The sequence below is a fragment of the Pagrus pagrus genome (genome assembly GCF_965226575.1).
Source record: "Pagrus pagrus genome assembly, chromosome: 1".
Lineage (NCBI taxonomy): Eukaryota > Metazoa > Chordata > Actinopteri > Spariformes > Sparidae > Pagrus > Pagrus pagrus.
The window spans coordinates 24,179,104-24,191,184 of NC_140185.1; the positions used below are offsets into that span (position 1 = coordinate 24,179,104).

At 42.8% G+C, this 12,081-nt stretch overlaps 1 protein-coding gene across 1 annotated transcript; it reads right to left on the minus strand.

Moving 5' to 3' along the window:
• Window positions 1–88: 88 nt before the first annotated feature.
• atxn1l (ataxin 1-like) lies at window positions 89–11,586 on the minus strand. Its single transcript, XM_084356961.1, has 3 exons — window positions 11,492–11,586; window positions 7,973–9,189; window positions 89–7,025 (listed from the first exon to the last, which is right to left on the minus strand). The coding sequence occupies exons 2-3, from the start codon at window positions 9,065–9,067 to the stop codon at window positions 5,559–5,561; spliced, it is 2,562 nt and encodes an 853-aa protein (XP_084213087.1). The 5' UTR covers window positions 9,068–9,189; window positions 11,492–11,586; the 3' UTR covers window positions 89–5,558.
• Window positions 11,587–12,081: the final 495 nt, after the last annotated feature.

Here is a 12,081-nt window from a genome sequence, read left to right on the forward strand (position 1 = left end):
TTGTTCCCACCACTTACTTTCTCCAAATGCCACAAAAGTGCTAAAAAATGAAGGAATTCTATTAAAGAAACACAGCACACAAGTTGGATAATAGTTTATATTTATATTTGTATATATATATTATATTGTGTTTACTTAACAAACATGATAAATGCAATGTCTCCAAGTTAGCTGTAACAATAAAAATACAATATCTTTGTGTCCTTAAAGTACATAGAATTAAAACAGCAAAACAAAAAAACAAAAACCGCCCTAAGTAGTTCACAGAGAGGTACAAATATACAGTACAAATCTATTTTATTCAAAAACGGTACAAATAAAAATGCAACAAAATAGAGATATTAATGCTTTGTTAAAGTCAGGTAGGTGTAGGGTATTCTAAGGGAGCACTTTCGGTCGACAACTCTAAGGCTTCTGATAAAGATCAATACATATTGGTACGGCCATACGATATTAAAACTCACTATACAAAGTTCATACAACCTGGATTACACTTGAGGATTGAATGTTACATTTACATCATTGCATATATTTTGCAGATTTAGGCATTTTAAAAAAAGAAGATGCTGTTTTTTGTTTTGTTTATAGTTACACGTCACATAAAAAGCAGTGTCACCTTGTGCCAAAAAAAGTACAATGTCAAATCTGAAAATACAGACTTCTTTAAAACTTTTAACCGTTCTCGTTCTCCTGATTTAATTCGACATCAGCAACACCGAAACCATCCTCAATTCACCTTTGAAGTTCAATATTGGATCAAACAGGAAGTAGTTCACACAGAGTAAAAAAATCCCCACTGCCAACATCACAAAACATAAGAAACCGATACATTACCACCAATGGAAAGCTATCTGATTTATGCAGCCTGTCCGTCTTTATTTAAACCCACCTCCTGCTGTCCACAGACCGTGGGACAAAGCACAAGACGCCAAACACAATCCATTAAGTCAAGGGATTAAAAAAAAAAGAAAAACTACTGATCTTGTGCAACAACAATAAAAACAACAGATGTGTGCGTCTGTCTAAGTTTGTGTGTATGAAATCGATGGCCTCCGCTGCAGATACCCTTGGCATCGTCTTGTAAAAAGTGCAGGTAAGAGCTTCCATTTACTTCACTTCCACACATTGAAAAAACAGGAATTAAAAGTATGAGCATTAAGAGTGTATTAAAAAAAAATGTAACGGAATAGATTATAATAAAAAAAAAAAAAAGGGAGAGACAAAATCAAACATGGTTGAACCATCTGGGGAGAATTCACCATCACCCTTTGAGAAATGCAAATATAAAATTCTGCTCGTAAGCGTGGCAAGAGTGTCTGATTTGCTCTTGTACAGCCTGAAAAGGGAACACCAAGTCTATCAGAAGCATCATTCCATTATTTCAATTTCACACATTGTACAAAGCAGAATTTAAGGCATTATCGACAAGCATCATCAAAGCTATCTATACAAAAAAAAAAATACATCTATCTACAGAAACACACAACAACCTGCCATTTCTCCATGATTCTGTGTGCTTTACATTTTGAAACTCTTCAATTTACCAACAGTTTTCATTTTACAACACTGTAAAGGAGGGCATTTAGTGCAATTACTTACAGCAACAGACTATCAGTGATGTGAATAAGAGTCATTGGACATCTTGGTAGCGGTCGAGCTTTTCCTGCTTCAACATGGCACACGCTGCTCAGAGCAGAGGGCAAGGAACAAAAAAAAGGCTCACGGTAGCAACAGGATGGTCTTGCTGTGAGAATTAACAGGAGGTAAAGTCACATGTGGCACTGCTTGCACCATTTAAAATCCCGTAAAATGCATCTTGACCTAAAATACAAATGTTAAAGCGGCCGAGCAATCGCGCCAAAATAAAGCAGGACCAGAACAAAGAAAAAAAAAAATTCGAGTGACACTCGTGAGTGATTTGGCTCCGACTGTGTGGCATCATAAGAAGACTAGAAGTTTACTGATCTGTGCCTCAGCAGTGTGCCATATGTAGGAAGATTGGGACCACTGAGCAAAAAATACTGGTTTGTACTACTATAAAAAGAAAAAAAATCCTCCAACCAGACATCAGCGTAAAATGACTGCATCAGCTGACGTGCCCTACTGCTCCAGAGAGCTGTACTTAAGACAAAGAACGGTACAATACTGAGTTTACTGCATAGAAAACGCCAAGACTACATTAAATGTTTTCAGGTATCATGTCTATTGCTTACAGCGTGAAAAAAAATGGCTGGATGTGATGAGCTCGTGATGGGAAGATGTGTTCTTAACCGTAGTAAAATTACCTTCTGAATCTCCCATTGAAACCATTTTATAGGACAGATTCACATTCTTCAAAGTTATACTAACTTGTCCACGTGTACGCCGAAAGAGTTATTAGTTGTGGATAGAGCTGCAACTTGTGATTATTTTCATTACTGATTATTCTGCTGAAGAAGTGGGAAGTAATGAAGTACAAATACTTTGTTACTCTCATTAAGTAGATTTTGTCAGGTATCTGTATTTAACATCCATATTTATTTTTCGGACAACTTTTTACTTTTACTCCCTCGTTTTAACACAAATAGCTGTACTTTCTACTCCTTACATTTTCAAAACAGGCTCATTACTTAAGTTTTAATGCATTTCAGAGGAACACGCCGTCTTCTCAACATCACAAGACTGATTTCAACCTGTGCATATCACGCACGGCAGACGTGGCAACACGAAACAGACAGAGGGAGACTCGAATGGGGTGAAAATGCATGTAGTGACAAAGGCTCATCTTCAGTTAGCTTTGCACAGAAATGGTCAGTAGAAATGTCCTTCAGAGCCTGTACTTTATTACTTTTTCTTGAGTAAATAAGTTCAATCAGTACTTCTACTTGAGTAAAAAATGTCCTCATCACATTTACCCACAAGTTACACCTTCTAATATCTTCTTTTTTCCAACCAACAGTCCAAAGACTTTTCATTTACTATCATACATATGAGAAGCTGGAACCAGCAAATGTTTGCTTGAAAAATCAAAGAAACAATTAATCAATTGTCAAAATAGTTTGTAATTAATTTAATTTTGATCATTTAAACCGACTAATCGTTGCAGCTCTAGTTGTTGAGTTTTTGTGCAGCCATGAAGGACAGGAGGAATCATCCCAGCGACTAATAAGTCTCATGGGGATGTGAGAATTATTCTCAAATTTGATTAAAACATTTTTTTAAAAATGTGAACCTGCCCTTTGAAGCTACTCATAATGACAGTACCAGAGGATGAGAGTGTACTAAGCCCAGTTCAAGTCACTCTGTCTGATACTCCTCTCCACCTGCTGACACAGGGTCAGGCGCTGTTAAGGGCTCTGTTCAAGTTAAGAGAGTTGAAATGGACAGAGACACACACAACAGCATCTGGGCTACAGCACCAACACATCAGTCGGACACAAACTTGACAACCATGTAACTCACTGATCCTCCTCTCTGAGCACGTCCAATGAAAGGAAATGTAACAGGTAATGCATTAAATATTCAAGTGATCAAATGTTTTCTAAAGAAGAGTGGTACTGTCTGATTTCCACTTTCTGATGGGAATGTCTGTGTGAGGAATGCCGTCTGATCATAAACCTCTGAATGATTTAATGTGTGGTCTAATTGCACTTATTTTCAATTTCACCCTTTTTTTTGATTTTTTTCCTTTTTTGGGGGGGAATTCAAGAAGAGGATAAAAAAACCTGTCAGACGTAGGAAACTGCAGCATTCGTCTTGGCTAATTTGTAAACAGAGTTAAAAATGCAAGTCAGTTTTTTTTTTCTTTCTCACTCTCTCACCACAAAACACCTACAATACTTCAAACATATTCCCTTCATTAAAAAAAACAAACACCTATTGTACTGTGATTCCTATTACAACGGTCAGTGTGAAGTCAATGAGTGACATTTTCTATGTGCAACACAAGACAATCATAAGATCCACTGGATAAAGTATAATCTAGTACAAAAGCGAAGGACCATTCAAACAAAAGACAGAGGGTAACTTGATAATGATCACAAACGTAATTAGAGCCAAGCCTTTCTTGGAGATGCGCTTCAGTAAATCCATATAAGATAAAATATCATCGGTGAGATGGAGAATCAAAGAGAAGCTGATTCGTCTAGAACGATTTGTTGAGAAATTTGTCAAAGGCATGCTTTACTTGTGTAGAAATACTGAACAGCAAAAGAGTGCATCACCTTTAAAAGTCGAGGGGGTTTAAAGAGGGTCAGCTCTCACACCTCACACGTACAGAGGTATAAAACAGCCCCACGAGGAGGAAAACAACTATTGCTTTAATTTGGTAATCGAGCAAAAAAGTAACTCAAGTTGAGGACAAAGAGCGCCTCGTCACTGACTCACTCGCACAAAAGGGTTGGTTTCTCTCCTTCTCTTCCACTCTTCCTGCAGCCATGCGACTGGTTCATTCCCGCAGGTGGCTTTGGTGATGACCAGCCAGCGCCTCCTCCGTTAATTACACTCTTCAAAATTGCATTAAAAGTCACCAGTCTGGTCGGGAAAGCTTTGAGGTATAGTGAGGAGGAGGGAGGGGGAATGATTCTCTCAGAAAGGGGGAAAGAGTTAAACTCTAATTGATGGATATTCTCAGTGATGAAACTGGAATGCAAGATATCTCCAGCGATCATACAAACACACACACACACCCACACACACAAACAAACAAACACAAACACAAACGTTCAGGCCCTCATCCTCAACCATAGGGCATGATGGTGTGTAATGAAGGCAGATGTTTTTGGAGTGAAAACTGATTGCTAAACAGACACACTGATTGATTTATCACTATTTCGATTGTAGACAAGTGGGACAAGCCGCACTTGGCCTGAGAGAGTATCTGCTGACAAAGGAGGTTTCAGACTCCTGCCGAAGAAGCATAATGTAACATACACTGACAGTTAGCGTCAACAGTGCCAACATCACCACAGGGGCTGCTGGTGTCAGCAATTCCACTCTGTTTTTTTTTTGTTTTGTTTTTTTGGGTAAATGCTTTCGAAGGAAACAGGATCTTAGGAATGGAGGAGATAAAAGATCACTGGCTGTGATCCTTTAAAGACATCAGAACCTGCAGAGTTGGTAGCTTCACCGCGCTACAAACACATTCTTCGTAGTCCGTGGTCTTCCAAAGAGACGGTTTGGTCAAAAAGGAAGCGAGAGTGCTCTGAATGCGATGGTAATCACCAAGCGTGGTTATGAGGAAGTGGCGACAAAGGAGGGAGGGAGTAAGAGAAATGCAGTGTGTAAGGACTGTGAGAGGCATTTCATCAGCTACATACTTTCTACTCAGCTTGTCATGTCCCCGTCAGACCTCAGCTGGCTGGGAATCCACAGGCTCGTATCCTTTGGCTGAGTGGTGACCAAACCAAACCAGAACTTCTCACCAGATAGACAAAGATCTTGTATTTTTGTATATTTTAGGTGTGCAAAATCTCAAACATTCTGAGGCTACATTCGCACTCTTTTTTTCCTCTTTCTCTCCTTGTCAGACTCATTCTTACTCGTGGCAGTCTCCTCTATAGTTGCTACCAAATGTGATGCTACTTCCCTGCATTAGAGCGCCCCTCAATGGACAGTTTGACCTCCTGGGGGATGAAAGAAGGCCTTGTGTGGCCGGAGGTGCTTATTTGAGGGCGCTGCCCTTCGTCTCCCTTCATATTGTATCTTTGGAGGCCAGGTGAGGACCAACGCCTCTGAGAAGCACCTAGCACAGCCTGCATCCCTCCCATCCCTCCCATCCCTGCCCCTGCAAAAGCAGAGCCCTCTGTGTGCAAGTGGTAACTGCTCTGGCTCCTCGGATGCTCTGCTGAGGTCCTACTTGGTCTGATGGGCGACTCAGTGTGCCCAACAACCCCAAAATGTGTGGCTTCCTCCTTGCTGACTGCATCTTTTTCTCCATCCCTCTGTCTTTCTCTGTGGATGCGGTCTAGCCTGAAATGAGACTGTGGCCGTGACTGCTGAGGGGCGGGAGGCCCCATGAGCTGGTGACCAGGTCCTGATGTAGCGTTGGTTTTGCTCAAAGTCCTGGACAAGTTCTGCTGCGGCAGTTGTTGTTGCTGTTGTGAATTATGATGCTGTGGCTGTTTCTGCTGCTGTGGCTGCAGCTGCTGCTGCAGGGTGATGGACACACACACGTCTCCAACTTGTAGATGATGGCATGCCAAGCCGTAGAGCTGGACTGTGCGTTCAGGGCTGCAGGATGACCAGCCCTGGCCGAACACAAAGAAGGGGTGCTCTGGGGGAACATCGATGGTCACTTTGCTCTGCTGCTCCCCCACCGTGAAGTGGAGCGACACGAGACCTGGTCTCTGCTGGCTGGCACGGATGTCCACCACCATGCTGGAGTCGATCTTTAGCCCCCCGCTCACCTCAGCGCTCCGCACAAAGTCCTGAGTCTGCAGGTCCTCCACACGCTTCAGCTCCCCAGTAGCCAGCTGGATGATGGCCCCCTTCATGAAGTGTGACGGGTTGCAGGGGGCCGGGGCAGGAGCGAGGCTTGAAGCTAAGGCCTGAGTCACATCTGCGGTGGGCTGGACAGGAGGCTGCTGGGGAGGCTGCTGCTGAGCTGTGATCAGCTCCGCCCTTTCAGGGAGGCACACTCTGGCTGAAGAATCAGAGGCTTTAAAGCTTGGATTAGAGGAGGCCATGGTTGTAGAGGCATGGCTGGCGGAGGCATCATTAGCATGCCCTGGGTAGTGTTGCTGCAGTGGTTGGGGCTGATGCTGCAAGTGATACTCCATGGGAATAAGAACCGGTTGCCCATTGGCAAGCATGACAGCATGGCCTGGTTGTCCTGTCTGCTGCTGGAGACCGGTCACTCTGGGGTCGCTGTAACTCACAGACTGGGCCGCGTACGCAGTCCGGCCAATAACTCCTGCACTTTCTCCATGGATATCTCTGGATCTCTGGGCACCCTGAGAGAGGTTCAAGGGAGCAAAGGAGACCTCTTTCCGCACTACACTGACACCTTGGCTAGAAGAAGCCAAACGACCAACCACCTGCTGCACCTGGAAGTAAAGGAAATGTTAGTCAGACCTGCTTGTGACACAAAAGACATCCAACCGTCTTCCCAACAGCATCCTGAATTACAACACTAAAGTCTCATCTCTCATCTCTCTCAGTAGATAAATACAATTTTAACCATTTCATTACTCAAGCCTCTAACTTACTCTGACACACAATTTCAAATGTTGTGTGCTTTAACACCTGAAGGTTCAGGAAAGACAAAGACAAGAATGGAGACTTTTTCCTGATTTCTTAATTAGACAGCCAAATGTAAACTGAGATAATCTAGAGCTACTCGCCATGCCTTTCATTAGGTATTGTTGGCATTTCTCCCCATTTGGTTGAGTCAAATAACTGATGAGTTGTCTCTATTTATTCCCCTGCACACCATCACTAAAGAAACACTGAAGGTTTCACTGCAGCATCTCTATACAACCACAAACAGCACAGTTTGTGCACAAAGTGGCAATTGTCTGGTTGTGAGTGATCACCTGGTTACCTGCGGACCCACAGTACACAATTAAGGAAGGAAGTAGAGTCTCAAACCAACATGTGCTATTAGATCCTAAAAGTAAGCACAGGGTCAGGCCAGATCACTATGAATACTATGTCTACACTTGAGTGAGTAATCATGTAAAGCCAAGAACTCAAATTATTCACAACCACAACCTCTGAAAGGAGCTTATTTCTGTATCTGTATATCATCCAGACATGTTAAACATTCAGGTGATGCTTTCTGTCATTAACAAGTGTCCTTTCATTCACATGTGCAAACTTTTAAGAAAGTACGTTAAAGGTATAAATGAACAAGTAATCTGGTTTCTCTATCCACTAATCAGTGTTAATATGTATATGTAGAAGTGTTTTGTAATTACATGGATGTTTCTATCCCCAGTTTAAGTTTAACTCTCAGATTAACAAAGATTAGGAGTCCATCAGTGCGTCTCACCTCCAGGTCGCTGTCTGGAGTGCTCGGCCGGCCAGGTGAGCTCCTCCCTTCCAGCCTCCGGATCTGCAGTCCTCTGTCTTGGCTGTGCTCCTGTGCTGCAGAGCTGGACGCTACCTGCAGCAGACGTGCATTTTTAGCAATGTAGGCCAAGTCTAGTACAACCTCCCTGGCTCCCTGCTCCTTATCGCCTCCATTCATCTCTGGTTCATTCTCGTGCTGAGCACTGGGGGGGTCTCTGGTGGCAGTGGCAGCCCTGGCGCCCTGAGCGTGGTAGAAGACCGGCATCCCTCGAGAGCTGACCTCTGCCGCTGGCAGTACTCCCACAGTGCTGAGGTGCTGCTGGGCAGCTTGCTCTGAAGGCAGCATCAGCGGGACGCCGCTGGATGCTGCAACTTTGGCAAAGGTATGTGCAGCCACCTGAGCCTGAGGAGGTGGGGAAACAACACCTTCTTGTATGACAGATGGATACTGAACAAGGTGAGAGACAGCGTGGGGCTGAGGAATGGTGCCTGAGGGAGAGATTAATGGTCCCGGGACAAAGCCAGGGGGTAGGGCATAAGGTACCGCTGCATATGGGGAACTTACAAACTGGAGAGAGGAATGAGGGATCTGGGCGTAACCAAGAGGAGGGTAGGGAAGGCCTGGGTGCTGCAGGAGAGGCGAGTGGACAGTGTATGCTGGAGAGATGTGGCTTAACACTGGGTGAAGACTGGTAGGTGAGTAAGTAACAGATGGAAGAGCCACTTTGTAGAGCATACTGTACTGGTCAACAGGCACCGCTGGTATGCCATCAGAATTATCCACTCCATAATGAAGCCCCGACTGAGCACGCAGCCACTCTGCAGATGGGGTCCCTCCCTGAGTGTCACTGTTGGCTGCAGAGTTCTGGATGGAAACCACTTCATCTTCTCCAATACCACCACCAGCACTACTGCCACCTCCACCTCCACCTCCACCTCCTCCTCCTCCACTGCCACCTCCTCCTCCTGCAGCACCAACCCCACCTGTGCCTCCAGCTCCACTGCTGTTACTAACTGGGAGGTCCCTCTTCTTAGGAGGCAGGCACTCCTGGTTGCGCTCCTGAGCGGGTTTCATCGCAATCCTCTGATCAAGCGAGTTGCTTTACTGTACTGCACAGGAAGTGAAACTTGCAAGCCGGTCAGCCTGCGCAGGAACCAGTTCTGAAATCACCTGGCTGACCTCATCTGCCAATTCACCTGGGGGGGGAAAACACACACACAAATACAAAAGGACTTATCAGCACAATCTTTTATTTTCCAAAGTTGCATACTACCATCACAAGTGTTAAAATGATTAATATACATGTAAAATTTGATGAAAAAACAATTATACAGTTTTTAGTTTGTGAGAGAATTCATTATGGTGATTGACTGATCGTTGAAAGCATTAAAAGGTGCTGGAGAGGCAAAAATTGACAGAGAATGTTTTACCAAGTTTATTTGTGAAAAACAGAAAAACAGTCTGCACACATAGTTGATGCTCCCATTAACATGTATTACCTCCATGTGACATTTCAGGCACATGTCTGCAGAAGGGCCTGTGCCTGAAACATCACACGGAGGTAATAAATAAAATACACAAACTGTATTTTTCTGTTTTTCACCTGTGACTCTGTCCAGCACCTACCGTTCAATGTGTAAACTTTTTGACCAAGTTTATTTGTAGCAGTAGAAAAATAAACTAATAGACTTGCCCAGTTACAAACTTTATCTGCCTGAGATATTACAGGGTACTTCTCAAGCCAAGGATACTTTGTGGAGTTAGTGCATATGTCCCCTTAATGCATGTATTTGAACTCTTGACCTGTTCTGCTCTGTGGCAGCTGCAGACATCGCTGAGTGTGTTAAAACGTCTGAGCACTTACACTGTAGAGCACATCTTTTCATCACAGCTGTCTGTAAAACTGTGAAACTGAACGAACTTCAAAAGGCAAACAAACTGTTGTACTATGAGTCGCCCATTGTCACACTTTGATCATTTTACCGTCCCTTTGAGAGGCTTTAAGAGGCTTCTTGTCTCGACAGTATCATGTATATTCTGTATCTGTTTGACCAACTCTTCTTTGAGGCTGTGTAGTGTTTACATATATGTTAATAAATAAAAACAATCCAAAGACTGCATGTCTTTGCCTGCTGCATTTAATCAAAGGGGATTTTAATTTCAAAATTCAGCCTGACATATTTGGTCCAGGCCTATTTGAAAACGTTGGAATATTAACTTCCTATGTTACATTTTTTTGAGTTTGCATCATGTATGTGTTTGTTTGTAGATATGTCTGTATGGATGGATGCACACGGGGTTTTGACTGGTGCACATAATTGTTTGTATGAAGCACTTTGTAACTGTGTGTTTAAAAATGTGCTGGACAAAGTTATTATTATTGTAACTTGGATTTAATATTAAGTTCTACAAGTTTGAGCAAAGCTTGGGTGGAGCACATGAGTTAAAATGACGCGCTCACTGGCACATTACTACACTTTAAGAGGTTCAAACACCATCTAAATGACCACTGGCAGCAAGAGCAATCAAAAGGCTCAATGTAAGAAGCAAAGACGTGGTTCTTCATGATCTGCAGTATGAAATACTAGTAAAAATCTACAGCAAAAAAATTAGTTGGTACATGTAAGCAACTGCAACATAAACCTAATGAATTTATACACATAGATCTATAAATACTACACTCTACAAGAGCAAGCAAAATCATTTCTGACCCCTGAAACTCTTTAGCTGTACTTCAACTAAGTTTAATATATCAATGAAAAAGGTGCTCTCAGTCCTGTCGAGATTTATTTCACCACCAAGAGTTAAGGCTATGGTGTAAAGTCCCATCTGATTCAACAGAGGTGAACAAACATGAGCTAATCTTGAGCTAATACGAAACTCAGTTCTTGGGTGTGTTCAAGGGAGCAGGTTTACTTATTTATCATACATTTAGCCTGGAACTGTTCCTTTTTTAACATCCAGTCCATGATTCATACACGAGTGGGTTCCTGGTTTCAGAAAATTCAGTGAACCTGCTTCCTGAAACAAACCCCTAAACTGCACCAGATATGAAACGAAGGCTTTGAACATGTAGTTACAAGTCCGAGTTTTCTCCCAGTTACCGCTACACTTCACTTCAGACTAACTGTGTTTACCGTTAGCTAGTGGCTGACTTGGCTAAAGTTAGCTAGCAACTTGGGAGTCATATTTTTTCCGCACACACAACAAAGTGACAGCATGACACTTCGTACACTAACATTAAACGTAGATGCTGAGCTTAAATGATAGCTAATGTCATATGAGGCCATTTGGTTATCACTAAAATGTATGACTGGGCACCAGCCCAGAGGTTCCGGCTAGCTAGTTAGCTAGCTAGCTAACTGGCTAACAGAGCTACAACTAGCTAACATGAACTGACTCCAGTCCTCCTCGACTCACATCTGCTCACAACTAACACAGCAATGCGCACAATTCCTATCAAAGATGCCTCTGCTTCGTGTCGATGTGTAGACGTACCTCCAAATGTCATCGCGAACAGGCTTTTCTTTATTTAAAAAAGTTGATATGCAGAGGTACAATTGAAGAAATCAAGGCTAAGGAGTCGAGCCCATTTCGAAGGCCAGCAGAGGCGCTCACCAATGACGTCACCAAGTTTATTCAATTTCCTGTTTTTTCATGCACAAATGTCGAGCACGTACACCCAGTCACACAACTACATGTATGCTTTATTTTATTATTTTTTTTAGGGAAGTTTCGTCTCATCCACACCCTACAACAATGCTCTCAACGCAGTTTTAACATAAAGTCACAGGTTGTGTTATTTTCTGTCAGGAAAATGGTAAAAATAAATCAATGAATATTTCTGAGCTCAGCTTACACAAGATGCAGTGGGAGCTGAATGAAACAAAACCCTGCAGGATGCAGTTTGGTTTAAATGCATTAAATGTACATAGTGAAGTTTTGTACAGCAGGGGGCGCTGGAGACACGTGCACTGAAGGGGTTTCATGAAGTGATCTCATCTTGAGGACATAAAACTGTAAACAAGCCATTTCTGCAACTCTCCAGCTGTTAGTGCTCATGATTGATTTTATCTGCTGTAGATGTT

Excerpts from the sequence above, each read along its gene's own strand:
- atxn1l (XM_084356961.1), bottom strand. The coding sequence starts at position 9,067 with ATGAAACCCGCTCAGGAGCGCAACCAGGAGTGCCTGCCTCCTAAGAAG. Across the intron at positions 7,026-7,972 it reads CTCCAGACAGCGACCTGGAG|GTGCAGCAGGTGGTTGGTCG; the intron begins GTGAGACGCACT and ends CTTTACTTCCAG.